General features: G+C 39.0%; 1 protein-coding gene across 6 annotated transcripts in view; it reads left to right on the forward strand.

The window, feature by feature from the left end:
• Positions 1-16,285, forward strand: part of PDE4D (phosphodiesterase 4D) — a 1,457,192-nt gene extending 1,440,907 nt beyond the window's left edge. For 4 of the 6 annotated variants that reach the window (XM_030926714.1, XM_030926713.1, XM_030926715.1 and 1 more), the window contains exons 12-15: positions 7,685-7,839; positions 8,923-9,045; positions 9,550-9,732; positions 10,295-16,285. In XM_030926714.1, coding sequence (XP_030782574.1) covers positions 7,685-7,839; positions 8,923-9,045; positions 9,550-9,732; positions 10,295-10,711 — 878 coding nt within the window. In that variant the 3' untranslated portion in view covers positions 10,712-16,285. The remainder of the gene's footprint in view (positions 1-7,684; positions 7,840-8,922; positions 9,046-9,549; positions 9,733-10,294) is intronic. The other 2 variants (XM_010389123.2, XM_030926717.1) reach the window with 1 other exon arrangement.
• The last annotated feature ends 7,769 nt before the right edge of the window (positions 16,286-24,054 follow it).

The raw sequence follows: 24,054 nt of genomic DNA on the forward strand, positions 1-24,054 counted from the left end.
GGTGCAGTGGCTCACTCCTACAATCCCAGAACTTTGGGAGGCCAAGACAGGTGAATCACCTGATGTCAGGGGTTTGAGACCAGCCTGGCCAACAAGGTAAAACCCTGTCTTTACTTAAAAAAAAAAAAAAAATACAAAAACATTAGCCAGGCATCGTGGTGCATGCCTGTAATCCCAGCTACTCAGGAGGCTGAGGCAGGAGAATCGCTTGAACCCGGGAGATGGAAGTTGCAGTGAGCGGAGATCATACCATCGCACTCCAGCCTGGGCAACAAGAGTGAAACTCCATCTCAAAAAAATACATAAATAAATAAATCCATAAAATGTAAATAGCATCATGAAATTTTGAATATAAAATGCTGGAGGGTATATTTAGCTTAGCTTTATTTTCTGAAAAAAAATAGTATCAAAAGTACAGAATATAGCATTAAATTTTACTTGGAAAATGAATTATTTTTGTTAATAGCAAAGATGCCTAAGTTTGGGGCAGAAAGATTTATTCACATTAGTGATACATTCAAAGCATGTGGTTTTTGGTTTCCAAGAGCAGAGGCATTTCATTATATTAAGGTTAAGATGATCTGTCAGTATACACTTTTTTATTTCTCTACTCTTATTTTGAAATTAAAATTTTCATAGCTACACTAGTAGATTATATGTAGAATTTTATTTTTCTGTATAAACCCACAGCTTCAAAATAAGGATAAACTCATTTTTATCAAATGTGATTATATAGATATAGCTACAGAGATTATTTTATTTAACAAAAGGTACCGCAAGCCTACTAAATATTATAATAAATATTGTTCCAGGCACTCGGAACACATGGGTGGACTAGACAAATCCCTGGCTCTTAAGAGCTGGCATTCTGCTAGAAAAGGCAGAGCATGATAAGTGAATTTGTGGCATGTGATAGTACTAAGTGCTATGGAGAAACGTAATGCAGGGTGAGGGCAGAGAGAGTGGATGAGTGGAGTGATGAATGAGGCAGTTTCCTTGGCAACTAAATATTAAGTTAAAACCACCACTTACCTCTGTCATTTCATGGAGAAATGTTTGTTTCTGAAGTCCTTTTGAAGACTTATGTTTATTTCACTTGTAACTTAGAGACATGGTGTAGCATGCTGTCATTTTCTAACTCAAGGCTAAGCCTAGCAAAGCTGTAAGAACAGTGAGTATAAGTCTTACAGGATACATATCTATAGTGTCTGCCCCAGTCTTAACTGTTTCAGCTTCAGGTCTTAATGTTGGCTGTCATCTGCCATATGGACTCCATCATAAGACACAAAAAGGCACAAAACCTAGTGGGTTTAGTTGGATTTTGGAGGCAATGTATTCCTTTGTGTGTGTTATTCTGGCTCATTTACTAAGTGAGCTGAAAAGCTGCTAGTTTAAATGGGGCACAGAACAAGAGAGTGTCAGAAAAACTCCTAGTTTTGAGTGGGGCTCTGCAACAGGTCCAGCCTGCTGTGCAAGCTGCTTTGCACATGGGCCACATGATCCAGCAGATTTAATGGTGCTTGGAATGTCAGTGGCAGATAGGAATGTTGTTTGGAGCCTTTGATAGAGCCCTCTGTGTGAATCACAGCACAGACTCTGGAGCAAGACCCTGCCATCATCCAAAGAAAGATAACTACTCTCCTTTTGAGACACAGATATAGGCCTGCTGCTGGGCCTTAGGAGATACTGATTGACCATGGGCCACCAAGTTTCCATGTGGTTTGAGTTGTCTGCCCATCATAATAGGGAGTTATCTAAAGTGCCAAGCCATACGTTGGGTATGTACGACATTTATCATCAAATAAAGGTGGTGTAATACACGATCTATCAGGTCCGAGCAGACGCTGAAGGCACAAGTTACATAAAGAAGGGGCCCTAATGCCACTCCTATTAATTACACTGCTGTCTTTCTTCCAGTCTACACATGAGGTCGCATGGAAAGTTCCAACTACTGTAAACAAGTAGTTTACAGAGGGCCTCGTTTACAGATGGTTGTGCATGATATGCAGGTACCACCGGAAGTATACAGCTGCAGCAGCACTACTGCCCCTCTCTGGGACATCCCTGAAGGACAGTGGTGAAGGGGAGTCTTTCCAGTGGGAAGCACTTTAGGCAGGGTGATTGGTTGTTCACTTTGCTTGGAAGAAGGAATGGCCATATGTGCAATTATATTACCAGTTCATGGGCCATAGCTGATGATTTGTCTGGATAGTCAGGGACTTAGAAAGAACATGATTGGAAAACTGGTGAAAAAGAAATTTGGGGAAGAGATATGTGAATGATCTCTCTGAATGGACCAAAAAGTAAAGCTATTTTTGTCTCATGTGAATCCTCACCAAAGTGTGACCTTGGCGGAGGAGGATTTTAGTAACCACGTAAATAGGATGACCCATTCTGTAGATACTAGTCAGCTTCTTTCCCTAACCACCCCTGTCATCACTCAATGCGCTAAGAACAAAGTGGCCATGGTGGCAGGGATGGAGGTTATATATGGGCTTAGAAGCATGGACTTCCACTCACCAAGGCTGACCTGGCTATGACTATTGCTAAGTGCCCAATCCACCAGCAGCATAAACCAACACTAAACCCCCATGTAACAGCATTTTGGGGGGATCAGCCAGCTACCTGATGGCAAGTTGATTACATTGGACCACTTCCATGGTGGAAGGGGTAGCATTTTGTCCTTAGTGGAAAAGGCACTTTCTCTGGAAACAGATGTGCCTTCCCTGCACAGTTTTTCTGCCAAAACTATGGTATTGCATACAGCATTGCCGCTAACCGGGAACTCACCTTACTGGCAAAGAAGAGCTGCATTGGGCTCATGCCCATGGAAATCCCTAGTCTTACCCTATTCCCTAACATCCTCAATCAGCTGGTTTAATAAATTGGTAGAGTGGCCTTTTGAAGACTCAGTTACTCAGCTAGGAGGCAATACCTTGCAGGGTTGGGGCAAGGTTCTCCAGAAGGCCAGAAAGGCCATATATGTTCTGAATCAGCATCCAATATGTGGTGCTATTTCTCCCATAACCAGAATTCATGGGTCCAAGAATCAGTGGCTGGAAATGGGAGTGTTACCACTCATAATTACCCCCAGTGACCCACTAGCAAAGTTTGCTTCCTGTTCCTACAAATTTATGTGCTCCTAGCCTAGAGGTCTTGGTTTCAGAAGGAGGAATGCTTCTACCAGCACACACAACAGTGATTCCATTGAACTAGAAGTTAAGACCTAGCCACTTTGAGCTCCTTATACATCTGATTCAATCATCCAAGAAGGGAGTTAGTTACGGTGTTGACTGGGGTGACTGATCCTAACTACCAAGGGGGATTTGGATTACTACTCCACAACGAAGGTAAGGAAGAGTATGTGTGGAATAAGGAGATCCCTGAGGGCATCCTTTAATATTACCATGCCCTGCAATTAAGGTCAGCACAAAATAACCCAATCCAGGCAGGACTACTAATAGCCCAGACCCTTCAGGAATGAAGGTTTGGGTCACCCCACCAGGTAAAGAATCATGACCAGCTGAGGTGCTGGCTGAAGGCAAAGGGAATACAGAATGAGTAGTAAAAGAAGGTAATTATAAATACCAGCTATGACCATGTGACCAGTTATAGCAATAAGGACTATAATTGCCATGAGTATTTTCTTATGAATGCATTTATATGTATATATACATATATTAAGCACATATCTTCATTTATACAGCATAAGAGGTATTAACTTTATATTAGTATTTAAGTATTTATTTTATATCATAGTATTTAAGTTATAGGATGTCAGGATAAGAGTAAACATTACTCAAACTTTACTTTCACTTCTGGGGAATGTGATAGTGTGTTTTTGGTTGTATGCAGGATAGTTATAGCATTTTGGTAGAATTATGACCTTATGGAGATGAAATATGGTTAAAGGAGATGCTTATGGGTACCAGGGTGACAAGGGGCAGAATTTGTAATGGTTAATTTTATGCGTCAGCTTGACTGGGCTAAGGGATGCCCAGATATCTGGTAACATACTGTTTTGGGGTGCCTCTGTGAGAGTGTTCCTGGAAGAGATTAGCATTTGAATTGGTACACTGATTAAAGAAGATTGCCCTTACCATTGTTGGCAGGGATCAGTCAATCCATTGAGGACCTCAAAGAGAAGAACAAAACAAAACATGAGGGGAAGGGCAATTTGCTTTCTCTGAACTGGGACATACATATTCTCCTGCTTCTAACATCAAGGTTCCTGGTTGGTTCACCTTTGCAGATGTGGGACTTCATAATTGCCTGAGCCAATTCCTATAATAAATAAATATGTCTCTCTCACACACACACTCATACATATGTCTATTAATTCTGTTTCTCTGGAGAACCATGATTAACACAGAGGTAGAAAAGACTAGCACAGATGAAGCACATGTTTTCAGTTATGTGGTAGTACCTGCCCACACTTCCCCCCATTTCATTAGAACTCAGAAGAGAGGGACACAAAATAAAAGTGGTCTTCCTGCCTTCAGTAGTAGCATACATTGAGCATAATTTAATTTATTCTTGATGATCCAGGGTAGTTGTAACAAATGAACACAATTGCTCTATATATAATAAAATGATGACTTTGAGTTTGTAAAGGTATGCGTGGCCTCTCAATAAAAAATAATAAATACTTATAAAGTTGTCTTTATAAGTGTGTGCCAGGCACTGAGTGGATTGTATTGATTTCCTGGTTCATGTTTAGTGTTCACTGCTCAAGTTTTCACCTCTATTTATAAGGTACTACTTGTAATCATAGTCAGTATAAGGTAGTGCTGGCCCCAGCACTTACTGGCTAGGTGATGTTGGCAAACTTACTTACCTTTTCTGAGGTTCATTTTCTTCATTTGTACAGGATTATATGTCTATGTAAATATTTATGTATATAAAAGATGTCCCCAAGAGACATTTTCTATCCCCCAGCCTATCCCAAGGACACAAAGACTTGATTCCCACCTATATGGCTCCATGTGATCCATGAATGGAATATAGCCATAAAATGTCACAAACCATAGTATCTTCCTAAAAGAGTTATGAGGATTAAATGAGAGGATTCAGATAAACCATTTAACACAATGACACCTAAATCCTCTAAATGTTGTGCCTTACTGTATTCCTGTTTGTACTTTGTAAGTTTGAAATAATTGAAGTGCCTAGGGGAAGCCAGATAACCAAACATATTAAATTAATAACCTTTAATATTTTGTAGGGGCTTAAGTCTCTAAGTAGGCCGGGAGGGTTTGGGGAGGAAACAATTAAAAGATTTGTAGAGATAAAGACAAAAAAGGTAGAATGTGATACATGCTAAATGGGTGATACAAAGCAGTATAGGAGTTTACAGGAGAAAGTGGGCAGTTTTGTCTGGTAATTAAGAAAGACTTGATGGAAGAGGTGACTTACTTATATTGGGCTTGAAGATGAAAGGGTTTCAACAAAAATGTTATATAAGCTAACGTCTTTGCCCCTCTGTGCTGTGTGCGTTGTACCAAAAGATGACAGCAATTTTCTGGTCATTCCTGAATCTTCAAGGACTCTACTTACAAGTAACGGATTAGTGTCTTTGGTGAAAATCTGCTGAAGAGCTGCAGAATCCTACCTCCCAATTTAAATGTGACCATATGCCTTCAGTCCTAAAGAAGAGTAGAAGTTAAATAACTTCCTTGAGATTCAGTTTTTTAAATGCTAACATTTGTTCATTTAAAAATCAATAGTCACCACCACTTTCCTGTAACAGCATCTGAGATGGAAGAGGCTGTGGAGGCCTGCCAGTCCACTAAGGCATCCTTTCCTGGCTTTTCTGGCCAATCTGAACTCTTAAGTGTTAGGCCCTAGTTATATCCAGTGGAACTCAGACTCTTTGTTGCAACTTCCATACAACAGATCACCCTTTTCCTTGAAGGAACAGCTCATCATCATCATCTTCTGCAGGGTCAATAGTCTTAATTTCCTTCACCTTCAGCTTCATATAAGCCAATTAGGGTTTTTGTAAGGGTAAGTCAATTCTGTTAACACCCCTTGTCTACATGCGTATTTCCTCCCTTAAACGAATTCTAATAACTATTCAGTATCGAATAATTATGATTTCCTTTCAATATATGTTTATTTGATTCTACTGCAGAAATACAATAATATGTGCTAAGATCCTATAGAGTTTTAAAATTTTCTTTTCTATATTCTTACCTGTCTGTAGATGAAGGTTCATAAAGGCATTTGTAGACACTGTAAAAGTTAACCAGAAACTGCCTTTTAAAAAATAAACACTATTGTTTTATCTAAAGAAAACAAAAAATAATGTACAAACTACTCCCTACTAAACAGCTCTGTTCCTGTAGTTTGGGAGCAGAAATTTAAGTGTGCAAATGTGTATTTCTATAGTTCCAATAAAATAATATAATTTCCCAGTTGAAAATGTCTTAAGCCTCTCCTCTCCTTCCTAGCTCCATTAAAAGAGCCATTGAATAGTATTGGGTATTTCTTAGAAAAGGATACATATTTCCAAATATATTTTCTATGCATTCATTAGAAAAAAGATCAAATACATGTGCTTTTAGGCTTTTTCTTTTCTTTTCTTTTGAAACAGAGTCTTGCTCTGTTGCCTAGCTTGGAGTACAGTGGCACAATATAATGGCTCACAGCAGCCTTGAACTCCTGGGCTCAAGCAATCCTCCTACCTCAGCATCCCAAGTAGCTGGGACTACTGGCACACAGCACCATCCGCAAATAATGTTTTATTATTTGTCGAGATGAGGTATACCCTATGTTGACCAGGCTGGTCTTGAACTCCTGGGCTTAACCAATCTTCCTGCCTCGGGTTTGCTTTTAGTCTTTGCAGTGAATAGAAAGAGAATAAAGCATCAAAAGTTTTTAAATGATTATCTTGTAGATCTGGGTCTGCTATTTACAAGAAGTAGGAGAGAGGCAGAATCTCTCCCTGCCTAAAATTCACAGGTCCAGGGTAGTAGGGAGAGAGTGGCAGAATCTTCACCAGAGGGTATACAGACAGCCAAACACAACATCTCTGTGTGACGCTATGAGCAAGCAGGCAGGAAGAGCAATATCCCTGTACAGTATACAATGACTGCCACGATACTTGGAAAAGAAAATGGAAAACGATGAATGAAGCTTAGACTTTCAGAGCTATACATGAGCAAATGAGCAAATCTAAACTTGTTCATATGATTGTTCTTGTACCCTCTTTGAGTACAAACAATCCTGTATCACATGATCCTCACTTTATATATTGCAGCATAGATAATTCAGTTATCAGGAATGCAAAACCTTATTCTTTGGATGTGTTATAGATACTAAGAAGAATGTCATATTCTACTGAGCTCATGGTAACTCTAGAAGAGAAGTTAAAGATCCAATTCTTTCACATTAGAGGAAGCTGAGTCCTACAGAGTGAAATGGCCTGCCACATGTTAGTAGCATTAGAATTCACTCCCCAAGATTCATTCCAGTGTTGTTCCTGCTCTTATGTTATCCGATTTATTCTCTCCTGGATATTGTCATGTAATGATAAGGGCAACAGAGAAGTTTAGGGGAAATTACATGATAAGGGCAGCAGAGAAGTTTAGGGGAAATTACATTCTAAACCCAGAATTCAAAGAATCAGATAAACTTCTCACAAACAGCTTTGCTCATCTTTGGCCTTTTGTCTTTTTTTCAGATTCTGAACTTGCCTTGATGTACAACGATTCCTCGGTCTTAGAGAACCATCATTTGGCTGTGGGCTTTAAATTGCTTCAGGAAGAAAACTGTGACATTTTCCAGAATTTGACCAAAAAACAAAGACAATCTTTAAGGAAAATGGTCATTGACATTGTAAGTAGCTGATAAAAGCAAAAAAAAAAAAAAAAAAAGAGAACTGTGATGCAAGTTTGTTTTTTTTTCTTATTATTATTATACTTTAAGTTCTAGGGTACATGTGCATAACGTGCAGGTTTGTTACATATGTATACTTGTGCCATGTTGGTGTGCTGCACCCATCAACTCGTCAGCACCCATCAATTCATCATTTATATCAGGTATAACTCCCAATGCAATCCCTCCCCCCTCCGGCAAGTTGTTTATAATTTAGACATAAGAACAAGATCAAGATGAGTATTAGGTAAAAGGAACTGCATTTCAAAACATATTATGGCCCTTTATATTATAGAAGCTGCCCATGATGCTGGCTGTGATGTTCTGTAATAGGTTTTCTACTTCTAGCAGTTTGGACTTGAGAATAATGTCAGCTCACCCTCATCATTTATTTTCTGGGCCCCTCCAGTCCGGTGGCAGGCAGAGAAAGATGACTAACAAAAGCAGATTGTGTGGGCCACAGCTCAAATGGATTTTTTTTCCACCTTTTCTCATTAGTAGACAGTGCCATTTAGAACATCCATGACTTTACTCTTTTTTCTATGCATCTTATTCAGTGATTATGAGACATAGGAAAATCTCTAGCTTTCAAAAACCTACTCTGTTAAATTTTGTACATACAAAGGCAAGAATGATCTGTCTTTTAAAAGAAAATTAACCAGAATATTTTGTTTCTGAAGCAGTCTTTAAGCAACCTTGAATCAGTTCATCATAGTCTAGTAACTACTTTCCGGTCCAAGGAATGGAAAAAACTTGAAAACGTGTGATGATGTCTTATCCATGGAGATGTCATCCCATTTTTGGCCATGAAAGTGGTTGTCAGTACCTAGCATTTCTGCATATTACACACATTTATCTGGGCTTTGGGAAAACTTGATAGCAAAGGGGAAAGGACTCTGCCCCCAAGAAGGAGTAAGGAATTTCCACTGTCATTAAAAGGCATAGCGTTGTTCTGTTCCTTTTTCATTCTCATATTCTGCATAATATTTTCATGTGTAAATTTTCTCTGAACTGTACTCAATAATATACCCTTTGTATTTTAAGGTACTTGCAACAGATATGTCAAAACACATGAATCTACTAGCTGATTTGAAGACTATGGTTGAAACTAAGAAAGTGACAAGCTCTGGAGTTCTTCTTCTTGATAATTATTCTGATAGGATTCAGGTAAAGCCTTAATAGAGTTTGCTCTGTGTGTGTGTATGTGTGTGTGTGTGTGCACATATGCACATGACTGTGTGTTCAGCTTTGATAAGATGTATTTCTTCTTTCTCCCACCTTATACTTTCAGCAATTATAGGCAGGATTTTTATCCAAATTTTTATTCCTAAGAATTAACCAGGAAAAATTCTACTGGTCTTTTCATTTGCATCTACATTAATTTAAAAAACTAACACTCCACAGAACCAGCCAATTAAGCAGCTCTCAATCTAGTCAACCATGCACATAAACAATTTCTCTTATGCTATTTAGATGCAGTAGAAGTGGCATAATTTGGAACTATTAATACAAGTGTGAACCATACATAGACACATCATGGTTGAGCTGTTTGGAATAAATCTTACACCATGTGTATTTTTAAGTGTCACAGTCATCCAATGTGAATTTCTAGATTTTTTTTTTTTTTGAAAAGGAACAGGAGTGAATAGAGAATGCATCCATCTATTTTAGGTTCTTCAGAATATGGTGCATTGTGCAGATCTGAGCAACCCGACAAAGCCTCTCCAACTGTACCGCCAGTGGACGGACCGGATAATGGAGGAGTTCTTCCGCCAAGGAGACCGAGAGAGGGAACGTGGCATGGAGATAAGCCCCATGTGTGACAAGCACAATGCTTCCGTGGAAAAATCACAGGTAATGCATGAAGTGTACAGTTTTCAGAGAGAACAGAGCTACCGCTTTAGCATTTGGTTACTTTGTATTACATATGATAGTATTTTACTGGATTTTTAAAATTACTTTGTTTTTGACAAGCTCAATTTCACCTTATTTATGATTCAAAAAATTTCATTCTTATGACTTACATTCATATAGTCATATAGATATTCTAAGAAGATATTCGTTTATTATGACTATATTCATTTAATATATTCACATACATAGAGCATATGGCATTATTACAGTTATCTGGATTCACCTACAAATTGGTGATTCTAAAATAAGCCCTACCATGTCAACAACTGGAAAATTTTTTATGCTGTGAACATGCTCTTTAACCAAGGGTTCTAGAAGCTAATTTTGACCAGCTAGTAACAATACTTTGTATGGTCTGTTGTCGAAAATAGTGATAATTTTACCAAACTAAATTTAATAGTCTTCTGTTCAGTATTTTATTTGTGGGCCATGATCTAGTTAAGCTTTTCCACTGTTTCTTAGTCCCAAGTCCTTTACTCATAGTGGATTTTTTCTTAACTAGGTCGGCTTCATAGACTATATTGCTCATCCCCTCTGGGAGACATGGGCAGACCTCGTCCACCCTGACGCCCAGGACATTTTGGACACTTTGGAGGACAATCGTGAATGGTACCAGAGCACAATCCCTCAAAGCCCCTCTCCTGCACCTGATGACCCAGAAGAGGGCCGGCAGGGTCAAACTGAGAAATTCCAGTTTGAACTAACTTTAGAGGAAGATGGTGAGTCAGACACAGAAAAGGACAGTGGCAGTCAAGTGGAAGAAGACACTAGTTGCAGTGACTCCAAGACTCTTTGTACTCAAGACTCAGAGTCTACTGAAATTCCCCTCGATGAACAGGTTGAAGAGGAGGCAGTAGGGGAAGAAGAGGAAAGCCAGCCTGAAGCCTGTGTCATAGATGATCGTTCTCCTGACACGTAACAGTGCAAAAACTTTCATGCCTTTTTTTTTTTTTAGCAGAAAAATTGTTTCCAAAGTGCATGTCACATGCCACAACCACGGTCACACCTCACTGTCATCTGCCAGGACGTTTATTGAACAAAACTGACCTTGACTACTCAGTCCGGCGCTCAGGAATATCGTAACCAGTTTTTTCACCTCCATGTCATCAGAGCAAGGTGGACATCTTCACGAACAGCGTTTTTAACAAGATTTCAGCTTGGTAGAGCTGACAAGGCAGATAAAATCTACTCCAAATTGTTTTCAAGAGAGTGTGGCTCATCAGGCGGCCCAAAAGTTGATTGGACTTGGGGTTTCTATTCTTTTTATTTGTTTGCAATATTTTCAGAAGAAAGGCATTGCACAGAGTAAACTTAATGGACGAAGCAACAAATATGTCAAGAACAGGACATAGCACGTATCTGTTACCAGTAGGAGGAGGATGAGCCACAGAAATTGCATAATTTTCTAATTTCAAGTCTTCCTGATACATGACTGAATAGTGTGGTTCAGTGAGCTGCACTGACCTCTACATTTTGTATGATATGTAAAACAGATTTTTTGTAGAGCTTACTTTTATTATTAAATGTATTGAGGTATTATATTTAAAAAACTATGTTCAGAACTTCATCTGCCACTGGTTATTTTTTTTCTAAAGAGTAACTTGCAAGTTTTCAGTACAAATCTGTGCTACACTGGATAAAAATCTAATTTACAAATTTTACTTGCACCTTATAGTTCATAGCAATTAACTGATTTTTAGTGATTCATTGTTTTATATACCAATGACTTCCATATTTTAAAACAGAAAAACAACTTTATGTTGCAGGAAACCCTTTTTGTAAGTAAGTCTTTATTATTTACTTTGCATTTTGTTTCACTCTTTCCAGATAAGAGTTGCTCTTCACCAGTGTTTTTCTTCAGTGTGCAAAGTGACTAATTGTTCTATAATACTTTAATGTGTGTTATATCAAATATGTCTTAAGCTTCATGCAAATTCAGTCATCAGTTGGTGTTGTCTGAAGCAAGTGGGAGATATATAAATACCCAGTAGCTAAACTGGTCAGTCTTTTTGAGATGTTTTCCTACTTAGTATCTCCTAATAACGTTTTGCTGTGTCAATAGACATGCATTTCACAAGTGCATATCTTTCTAATAATCTGCACATTTCATGCTCATTTTTATTGTTTTTACAGCCAGTTAGAGTAAGAAAAAGGTTTTTCCCCTCGTGCTGCTTTATAATTTAGTGTGTGTTTGAACCTCTGCCCATGTTTGCTAGATGAGGTCTTGTCAAATATATCACTACCATTGTCACCAGTGAAAAGAAACAGGTAGTCAAGTTAGGGTTAACATTCATTTCAACTATGAGGTTGTATATCATGACTAGATTTTACTCTTGGTTTACAGAGAAAAGTTAAACAGCTCACTAGGCAGTTTTTAAGAATATTAACAACATATTAACAAACACCAGTACAACAACTAATCCTCTTTGGTTTTAATGATTTCACTATGGGATTAAGAGCTATATCAGGAACATACCTGAGAAATGGTTTTAAGTATAGCAACTACTCTTCCTTAATGGACAACCACATAACATGCAGGAATTGCTTTATCACTTATCCTCGATCCATAAGTATATCTTGCAGAGGGGAACTACTTCTTGAAACACATGGAGGGAAAGAAGATGATGCCACTGGCACCAGAGGGTTAGTACTGTGATGCATCCTAAAATATTAGATTGGTAAAAATTCTGCTTAAATAAAAAATTAGAGATTACTCTTGGCTGATTTCAGCACCAGGAACTGTATTACAGTTTTAGAGATTAATTCCCAGTGTTTACCTGATTATAGCAGTTGGCATCATGGGGCATTTAATTCTGACTTTATTCCTATGTCAGTCTTTGTAATAAAGTCTTTACCTTCTCTATGAAGACTTTAAAGTCCAAATAATCGTTTTTCACGTTGATATTCAAGAATTGAGATAGAGGCCAAAGTGGGTATCTGGCAAGTGGAAAATCAAACATTTAAGAAGAATTACAACCCTGAAAAGCATTTATATTTAGAACTTCTCAAGGAGCCTTCCAGGGACTAGAAACTAAGTCATCAGCCAGGGAAATGACTCAAGCTGAAGACAGGCCCCATTTCAGTCCCCTGAGATCTGGCTGATGCTTAGATCCTTTGAAATAAAAATTATGTCTTTATTACTCTGATCTTTTACATAAGGCAGAATAGGAATCAACTAGTTAATTGCAAGATTTCTACTCTCTTTCCTCTGTAAAGAACAGATGGTAATATTTCAAATAAAGACATATATTTGACCAAGTAGTTTCACAAGAACATTTGGGAACTTGTTTCCTTTTAATTTTATTTGTCCCCGAGTGAGGTCTAGAAAGAAAGGCAAAGAGTCTAGAATTTATTCTTCTTTCCAAAACATTCTCATTCCTGTCCTCCCTACACTTAGTATTTCCCCCACAGAGTGCCTAGAATTTTAATAATGAATAAAAGAAAAAGCAGCAATATGTCACTTAACAAATCCAGAACTGAAAGGGTAAAGGGTTTATAACTGCACTAATAAAGAGAGGCTCTTTTTTCTTTTTTTTTTTTTTTCCAGTTTGTTGTTTTTTAATGGTACCATGTTATAAAGATACCCACTAACAGACAATCAAATTGCAGAAAAGGCTCAATATCCAAGAGACAGGGACTAATGCACTGTACAATCTGTTTACCCTTGCCCTTCTCTCTCGCCAAAGTGTGCTTCAGAAATACACACTGCTTTAAAAAAGAATATCCTTTTACAAGTGGCTTTACATTTCCTAAAATGCCATAAGAAAATGCAATATCTGGGTACTGTATGGGGAAAAATATGTCCAAGTTTGTGTAAAACCAGTGCATTTCAGCTTGCAAGTTACTGAACACAATAATGCTGTTTTAATTTTGTCTTCTTTTATATCAGTTAAAATTCACAATAATGTAGATAGAACAAATTATAGACAAGGAAAGAAAAAACTTGAATGAAATGGATTTTACAGAAAGCTTTATGATAATTTTTGAATGCATTATTTATTTTTTGTGCCATGCATTTTTTTCTCACCAAATGACCTTACCTGTAATACAGTCTTGTTTGTCTGTTTACAACCATGTATTTATTGCAATGTACATACTGTAATGTTAATTGTAAATTATCAGTTCTTATTAAAACATCATCCCATGATGGGATGGTGTTGATATATTTGGAAACTCTTGGTGAGAGAATGAATGGTGTGTATACATACTCTGTACATTTTTCTTTTCTCCTGTAGTATAGTCTTGTCACCTTAGAGCTTGTTTATGGAAGATTCAAGAAAACTATAAAGTACTTAAAGATATATAAATTTTAAAAACCATAGCTGCAGGTCTTTGGTCCCAGGGCTGTGCCTTAACTTTAATCAATATTTTCTTCTGTTTTGCTGCATTTGAAAGGTAACAGTGGAGCTAGGGCTGGGCATTTTATATCCAGGCTTTTAATTGATTAAATTCTGCCAATAGGTAGATTTTACAAAACCACAGACAACCTCTGAAAGATTCTGAGACCCTTTTGAGACAAACTCTTAAGTACTTCTTGCCAAGGAGCAGCACTGCATGTGTGATGATTGTTTGCCATCTGTTGATCAGGAGCTACTTCAGCTACTTGTATTTGATTATTTCCTTTTTTTTTTTAAACTCGGAAACACAACTGGGGAAATACATTCTTTCCCAGTGATTATAAACAATCTTTTTTTAAAAAGTCTTTTTAGCTTCTAGAGCTCATAGGAAAATGAACTTGATTTGAAATTGGAGCCGGAGTTTATTCATGTTGGTTATCTATTCATCAGCTTCCTGTCATGTTAAGAGAATATATTAAAGAGAAAATATCATTTTTTAATCCTAAAATTTTTCTTCCACTAAGATAAACCAAATGTCCTTACATACATGTAAACCCATCTATTTAAACACAAAGTTGTGTCTGATGTCAGTTTACATAGCAGAAAGCATTCACCATCCTCTAAGGTTTGTTTCTGCAAAACTTTCAGTGCTTTAGAATTTTAAAATTTAACCTTGTACAATGGCCAGCCCCTAAAGCAGGAAACATTTATAATGGATAATATGGAAATATCCTCCCACTACTTGCCCAGCCCTTGAATCACGTGGCTTTTCAGTGAAAGGAAAGATTCTTTTTCTGGGAAAAATGAGCCTCTTATTTTATTTTATTTTATTTTATTTTTTGACACAAACTGTAGATTTTAGCAGCCCTGGCCCAAAGGAATTTGATTACTTTTGTTTTAAACAGTACAAAGGGGACACTATAATTACAAAAACATCCTTAACTGATTTGAGTTGTTTTTATTTCTTTGGATATGTTTTCAGAGTGGTAAATTGTGTGTGAGAATTACAAATGATTCTTTTAGTGGTTTCTTAGCCTCTCTTACAGCCCACGGGGATAGTACTGTACATCAATACCTTCATATGAAATTTTTATATGCAATGAAAATAAAAGCATGGGTTGATTCTGCCTATTTATGACTCAATATTTTACAAATAAAAGATTATTCATTTTATAGTTCAATCAGCACGTTTCTTAGGATACTGAACGTGGTTAAAATGAAAGGAGAATAGTGACATCGTAAGTTAGTACTGATATTCATAACCAAATGAAGCCAACTTATTTTGCTACATTAAAATTACCAAAATTACTTAGATGGCCTATAAAATTAAGCACGGTATTTTCTAAGCAAGCTTTGGAAAGGGCCTTCCATACTTAATTGAATATTCTGGGATACTGAAAATTATTCAGACACTTGACAATTATTTGTCGGTTACCTACTCTGCAAACTACAAAGTTTTCAGGACTCAACAATAAGTTAATGAGACACTGTATTTGCTTTCATGGAGCTTACAGTCTGGAGGGGACAAAGGCATTAAACAATTCAATACTCATATAATTATATACATGATCAGTAAAATGAAGGAGCTCAGTGGGGTGAATAAGCAGGAACCTGAACTTGATCTATTCCGGAGGGCCAGGGAAGGCTTCCTTGAGGCCTTGAGAAAGTGATTTGCATCTGAGTTCTGAAGGATTTTAAGAGGTAACTACGGGAAAAGTTGATAGGAAGAGGAAGGGCATCCAGACAGGAAACATTTGCAAAGATCTTGAGGCATAAATGAGCCTGAGACATCCGGAGAAATTGAGGAAAAGTGAGAGAGTAGGTAGGGCCTGGAGCCGCAGAGCCATTGCTAACCATCCTGTGTGAGAGCTCCCCCATTCTGTAGCTTTATTCTCATAACCCTGCTCCATTTTCTTTATAACACTTCTCACAGATTTATATATGCAGCTGTTTTTGTTGTCTGTCTCTCCCACCAGACCACAGCTCTGTGAGAGCAAGGTCTTTGCTTACCAATGTATCACTAGCACTTAAAACTATGCCTGGTTCACAGTAGGTTCTTAGTATGTGTTGAATATAGCCACCAAATTGATACTGGATATAATTCAATCTGATAAGATATTTTGAGATATTAAAGAGTTTTTAACTTGATACCATAAGAACTTTGTTTGTTTTTTGTTTTTGAGCTTACTAAGATCCTGGATAAAGGGTTTAGAGTTTCCTATCTCTTTGCTAACTAAAAACTCTGTTTGCTTATTCCTCACAAATTCTACTTTTCTCTAAATGACAAAACAATCCATTTGTCATGCTAATGAGAGCAAAGAAATCAGCACAAAATTTAATCCCCTGATAATCTCCAAACCATGCCAGCAGAATAAGGGTAATTAAACAGAGTATCTGTGCTTAGCCTCTCCACCATTTCTCCTGCCACAACAGTCCTAATAGCCCAAAGCTGCCAAATTTGTGCCTTCCTGGGAATAACTTTTAAAATCAAGCTCCCTTCCCCAAAGTCATGAATGACCCCAAAGTGAGACTATGGAACTAAGGAAGCAACTCCTTCTTTTCCTGACTTGCCACACTTGCTGATTTAGGCTAATTTGGGTACTGTTGGGCCTGAACTCACATTAAAATCACTGACCTGGAAACCTTTCCTCAGGACACGGCTTTGGACCCACAACAGCAACATTCCACCAAAAAACAAACCAAAACCGAAAACGTTCCCTGTTGCTAGAGAGTACCACCAACCCTCCAAGGCGAGGACAACCTTGTGTCAGTGGAATCATAGCTGGGTTTTCTCATCCTTCTGATTTGGGTACTGCATCCCACTCGGCTACTCCGACAGCTCCAAATACTCAAGATCAAACTCAGTGCTATGGGTATAAATATTGAATTTGTGCACCCAGGAAATACTACTTTCTTTATTTCCTTTAAAACAATCTGGACTCAGGGCTCCAGCCAGTCACACACTATTGGGAATTTCCATCTGACATTAGTGGCACAGCTCCTCTCTCTCCCAACGTAAAAATTATCTTATTTCCAACATAATCTGAGTATCAGACCTCTGTGTGGTTCCAGCAGAGTTCCTTACTCTTAGCTTCCTGGCCACACGTGGTGTACCAGGAATATATGCTGGTTTGGGGCCCTGCTTGCACACAGAGTGTGCATCAAAAGAGCCTATCCTTCCGGTGTTTTATTACACCTTGCTGTGGTCTGAATGTCTGTGTTGAAATGCTAACCCCTAGGTGATGCTATTAGGAGATGGGGCCTTTTCGGAGATAATTAGGTTATGAAGGCATAGTCCTCATGAATGGGATCAGTGTCCTTATAAAAGAGGCCCAGGACCTTGTTCAACCCGGCCACCATGTGAGGACTCAGCTAGAAGGTGCCATCTGTGAAAATGAAAGCAGGTCCTCACCAGACACCAAACCTGCCAGAACCTTGATGTTGGACTTTCCAGCCTCTAGACTGTCAGAAGTATACATGTGTTGTTTATAAGCCACCCGCTTTATGGTATTTTCTTACAGAAGTCTAAGGAGACTAAGACATACCTATTGAAATTACTACAAAAAAGCAATACTCTCCTTTTCCTAATTACCAACACACTCTCCTCCTTCTCTCTCCTTCCTTCCTTCTTTTGCTCTCCAATGAGATTAGGCTTAAAAATAAAAACAAAACAGACTAGAGGTAGTTGTGACTTCCATTTGCTTCTGCTCTCCACTCTGCAAAAACCCCAGTTATTATTTGAAATATGGAGACGAAAAAAGATATTGGAAGAGCATATATTAAACAATAGTCCATTAACCTTCCACACATGGTTGGCAACATCTAGATCCAACAATGTTCACTGAACATTTTGAGATGTGGGAAGGTGAGGAAATTGTCTCCAGGAGGAAGTCATCAGGACCTCCCATACTTCCTATGTGGGAACACGGGGAAAGAGGCATTTTTTCCTGAAGCCTCTGTGTTCCAATGCTATCCCTGAACATCTATTCCCAGCTCTCACTTAGCTGTTTCAATGACAAGAGATAGCACTTGAAAATTTACAAAGTGAGAGTCATATTTGCTCCCTGCTGCAAACCCCCACACTGCCATTCCAAGACCTTGTTATGGTCCACAAGTGGCCTTATGATTCACTCTATTTTGTAGCTATGAAAAGTGAGGCCCAAGAAGGTTAATTGACTTGGTTAAGATAATTCACAGGCTAAATACTGAGACTAATGACTTGCAAACTACAGATTTGACAGAATTCTTAATGCTATCTCTACATCCTATTTCTGTTGAAGACCAAAATTGACTGTTGCATTGCCTTTGATCTCCTTTGACCATCCTTCATTACAGATTTCAGTAATTTTACAGTCCAAAGCTAGGTGACTGATATTACATCATATGCATTGGTTAACTCACCCTATGTCTGCATAGCATTGCTATATGGTCAGAATTCTCCAGATTGAGTGGGAAACTTGGAGTTAAAGAGCCCCTGACTACCTAAAAAAATTATAGAAAATGAAAGAAGCTGTCAAGAAAGTAAGGAGCAGAGATGGGAGTGTGCCTCTGCCTGGCGGAGACTCACAACATGGGGCAAGGCAGATCTTAGCGCAACTTCTTGCAGGACATATTCCTCAATGAAAGGAATGGAGCGCGGGCAGCATCCAGCTTAGGCTGGAGCCCCTTCCACCATCATGGCTGTTTTAGCAAGGTGTTTGCCAGGTGCTCACAAATCCCAAGCCAACAGACATGGTTTCAGGACCTGAATCATGCAAACATATTTTCTGAAAGGCTCTATCACCTGAGAGTTGCTTTTCCTTCGCTCCTTGTTTTTAAACCAAAAAGCAGACCAAGTGCATAGTGGCAAACACTTGCTCAGCACCCATCCATGCAAAGCACTGCTTTACCACCAGGCTGCATTAATTAGAGAACCAAACCGTCTCTCACCTTGCATCTTCTTCACACTTTGCTCATTTTCTCTCTAACACTGATGGTTTCTGTTTCCTGCTGTTCAGTTACAGCATCTGGGAAGAGAGTGACAGAGAATGCCAGGCGACTGTACCCTGCCACAGTGGGTCAAGCAGAGGCTGGGTGCTGACACCCATCTCTACCCAGCAGAAGTCAGTGGTTCATGGGTGGGGAACAAAGCTCAGGACAGCTGCTGCAGTTCAGAGAACTGTCCACCATAGAAGACTCTTAGGAAGCAGTCCCCGACCCCAACCCTCTGTGCTTTTTGAAGCCGTGTCTGGTATCACATGGAATTATGCAGTAGTCATAGAATATCTTTGAAAACTTATATTCTAAAAATAATTGCTGGGATCAGTGATTAAAATATCTAATGAATGAACTGGAAAAGTTGAAAACAAGCAAAGGCGAGAGAAAAACATTGAGGAAAACTGGGAGAAAGTGAAGGAAGGTGGACCCTTTGTGCCACAGCATCCAAGGACAGTTGATGATACCTTCTGTTCCCCACAGGACCAGGTTCCTGGTGCTTAACGTAATGCACAAGGCCCTGAAGGATCTAATCAAACTAAATCATCCACAACTCCTCCCGCCAACCCCACATAGATACCCCTGTGCCTCAGCTAAATGCTGCCTTTACATCTTGTCTTTACACCCCTCTGCCTGGAAAACAGCTCATCCCTCTTGATTCAGTTTAAATACACCTTTGTCTGGAAAGCCTTTCCCATTAGTATTTTATACACGCCCCTACAATATTTCCCTTAAAATATGTTGTATTTTTTAAAAATATTTTCTTCTCTCACTAGATTGTGAGATTTTTATTTTTTTATTTTTGAGACAGTCTCACTCTGTCACTGAGGCTGGAGTACAGTGGCGCATTGTTGGCTCACTGCAATCTCTGCTTCCTGAGTTCAAGTGATTCTCCTGCCTCAGCCTCCCGAGTAGCTGGGATTACAGGCATGTACCACCACATTCAGCTAATTTTTGTAATTTTTTAGTAGAGATGGGGTTTCGCCATGTTGGCCAGGCTGGTCTCGAATTCCTGACCTCAGGTGATCCGCCAACCTTGGCCTCCCAAATTGCTAGGATTACAAGTGTGAGCCACCATGCCTGGCCTAGATAGTGCAATTTTTAAACAATGTATTCCTTTTTGGCTGCTAGTAAGGAATTAATTAAGGATATTAATATTTGACTATTCTTTCCCCTCTAACACCAACTCTTTTCAAAATGTGGTCCTTGAGCTGAAATTAACGTCAACTAGGATCTTGTTAGATTATTATCCAGCCCCAGACCAAGCCTCCAGGAAAAGACTCTCTAGGGGTGGACCCTAGAACCTGTGTTTTAACAAGTACTCCAGGTGACAAGTATGCTCCATAAAGTTTGAGAAACACTGTTCAAACATCATGGAGGTGTTTTTCTATTTTTGTTTTTTTAAAGAAGTAAGTTAATAATCTCAACCACCTTTCTAATGTATTGCATTTAATCAAAGGGATACTTGTTGCTGCAGGAGTTACAACAGATGACCTAGTGAGGGCCACAGGCAGTCTGAGGAACAGTAGTATCCCATGTTTGGCCAATGTCCATCAAGCAAGAAAGGAATAGTGAAGCCAGCTATTAGCTCCCTCCGGCAGAGGAAACCTGGGACTGGGAGTCACCATCAGGCAATAATGGCATCACAAGCAGGCATGGGTTAAAGATTTAAATGTTGTAAAAAGAGAGAAGAACCAGAAGGAAATTACATCCACAGGATCCCTGCAAGACCATTAATGTAATGAACAGAAATCAAACATCTTCTCTGTCTTCAGGTGCCCTATTCAGGCTCACTCTGCTAATTACACAGCTGAGTACCCCTCTGCTTTTGTAACTGTGTGAAACCACACATCCCAACCCAAGATGGCTGGGGATCTACCACCACAAGGGGCCACCAAAGAGCCAAATGACACAACCCAGAAGTTCAGTGGTGGTAACGCTCCATGGGGTTAACTTTAACTACTGGGAAACTAGAGATGGGAAGGAGCCAGTAAATTAATTTCTTCTTCTCTCCCAAGACTATACTGAGCCATAGCCTCCGCCATGAAGCCCATCAGGATGATTCTGCAGTTCCATGTCAGCAGGAGCGCCTACCAAGCGGCCTGCAGTGTCTCTTGGCTGCTCCTTGTAAGTCAGTAGCCAGCATAGAAACATCTTCCCTACTTTCCTGTATTTCTTTGTCCTTACTTGCTTCATTTTGCCTTGACCTTTTTTTCCTCACCCCTACTGCCAAAGGCTTGTACTTCCCAAATAAAGTCTGTCACTCTGATCCCTCCTTCACACTGTTTCTAGGGATGCTGAGCTAAATACCGCCTTGTACATTCAGAACAGCAGATGTCAAATTTCTGTAAATATATTGGAGTGCATTAAGTATTTAAAATCAACCTTTGGCTATGAGAGGTAGGGACTGTGCCTTATGTATCATCATTTTTCCAGAGCTTAGAGCTTAGTTCAGTGTCTGCCATGTAGCAAGTATTCATTTAACAGGAAAAGAGAAAGACAAGTAAGTAATTGCCTGAATAAATGAGGTTGATGGTGAAGAGTGGGTGGGAAGGGCATTAACTGGCCTAGAACAGATTAGACATTAAGTAAGGAGGAGTTGAGACAGTTAAGGGGCCAAAGGCAGCTGAAAAAGAATATGGAACAGGAATAGAAGTTGAAGGAATCAGGCATTCTCCCTAGAAACGAAGGGTACGGGAAGGGTAAGAGACAGACACTTCACCGTCTGGGAATGTTTATCCATACTCGTTATTAAAGACACACTTGGTTGCCTACTTAATTATTACCAACCCTCCACCCCCACTTTCTTCCTGGCATATATAAGTGGGATTTTGTTCAGATCTTGTGAAGTCAAGTCTTCCGGGGAGATCCAGCCTCTCCTCAGTTCTGTAGGCTAATTCTGAGCCTTTTATGGTAATTCCTCTCCCCTTGCCAGTGATTAGGTTAGGACAAGCTTGCCATGCTGCAATTGTAGACAGTGAGACACAGGTTGGCTTCTGGGAAAATATCCCCAACTCTTACAAAGAAAAGACAGAACAGAACATTTTTTCTTCTGGGCTTTGGAAATTGTTTTCAAAGATGTCATGGTTAGGCTATTATCTTGAGACCATGAAAGGAACTATCTGACTACACAGACAACATACTGAAATTGGCAAAGCAGAAGTTAGACAGAACTTGAGTCTTTAAAGATGTGTTTGAGCTGCTGAAATAATCAGCCCTACTTTGAAACTTATTAAAATAATAACTAGTTATTATTTAAGCCATTTTAGTTGAACCTGCTATTATTTGCGCCTGAAACAATCTAACTAATATACTGTTAGTCCATTTGTATTGCTATAAAGGAATACCTGATGCTGGGTAATTTATAAAGAAAGGAGATTTATTTGGCTGACAGTTCTTCAGGCTGCACAGGAAGCATGGCTCTACAGCTGCTTGGCTTCTGGTGAGGCCTCAGGAAACTAACTCATGGCAGAAACAAGGGGAGCTGGCATATCACATGGTGGGAGGAGGTGACAAGTAGGCAGGGAGGAGATGCCATGCTCTTAACCAGCTCCTTCATGAACTAATAGAGTGAAAACTTACACATTACTGCAAGGACAGCACCAAGTGGATCATGAAGGATCATGGCCCAAACACTTCCCAACACGCCCCACCTTGAATACTGGGGGATCAATTTCAACATGAGACTTGGAGAATACAAATATCCAAACTATATCATACACCTACTCTTTGTTTCAACAATGTGCTGGTGAGTCTGGGCTGCGGGTCGGGGAGAAAGGTACCTGGCACAGTGGAAATGTTGGGGCTTTGGCCCCAAATTAGCTGGGTGACCTTAGGCATGTGAATTCATCTCTACTTTATTTTAAATAGGGAAATTATGATATTGGAATCTTCTCTACATCCTGCACAGTATTAGAGCAAATGAATTTATAAATATAAACTCAGTGTAAACTTTAGATACAATTTTTCAAACACTAAGCTTCTGACCCAGAGTAGATAATAAAGTCAAAAGATGGTTGCAATGAGCACTGAACATGAATTAAAATAGAATAGAGAATATCACTGTGTGCTGAATATAAAAGTTTCGTTTTCTGAAATTGCTTCATTTACATGCATGCATGAGTGCACTTGTGTGCTTGCACACACATGCAAATGTTGCCAAGTAAAATATTTTTAAAAGCATATGAAGCATGGATTTAGAACAAACTCAACACCAGAGACAACCAGAGGAACCTAAGTCTCTCACCAACCCCCACTCCTGACAATTTCCCTGCCATCCATGATTCAAAATGGTTTCTAAAGAGAAATAAAAATTGATTCAAAGGGGAGACCTAATGAGTAACGTAATAGGGAGCCATTGATTGTTTTAGAGTGGTATGATGGAGCAGTGGGTAAGTAAATCACTCAATACTGGTACTTCCGACTGCCAAGAGAGGAGAAAACAGAGACAAAGTGATTTCTGAGCTTTTGACAACTTTTCTTTCTCAAAGTAGATTGACGATATTATGTGCCATGTTATATATATTAGTAAACAAAGGTAATATCTACACTTAGGAATACTTCATGTAAGGCTTGTCTGGAAACTCAAATCTGGACTATAAAGTTCTTGGGGCTTAGATACGTATCTTAGACTTCCTTGTGTCTTGAATTGTGCATAACCTAGTGCTGAATAGATATGTAAGCCACTCATTTTTGTGCAATTAACTACTGCAGAATTTTCAGACTAATATATTCCTTTTCCTTGTTTTGATCCTCTGCTGAATCATGAGAAAAGTTCTCAGGTGAACGGCAGTGACGTACAGTGTCTTACTGGAAAAGAAGGAAAATAATCAGATGTACCCCAGAAACCCTAGGATATGGGAAGCTTGTCTACTGGCCACTCCATGGGAAACTTGCTTGCTTTGGGGGACAGTTAGCTTTGCTCTATTTTGTGGGCACAGGGTTTTGCCTT

This window comes from Rhinopithecus roxellana, chromosome 3 (genome assembly GCF_007565055.1).
Source record: "Rhinopithecus roxellana isolate Shanxi Qingling chromosome 3, ASM756505v1, whole genome shotgun sequence".
NCBI classification, from domain to species: domain Eukaryota; kingdom Metazoa; phylum Chordata; class Mammalia; order Primates; family Cercopithecidae; genus Rhinopithecus; species Rhinopithecus roxellana.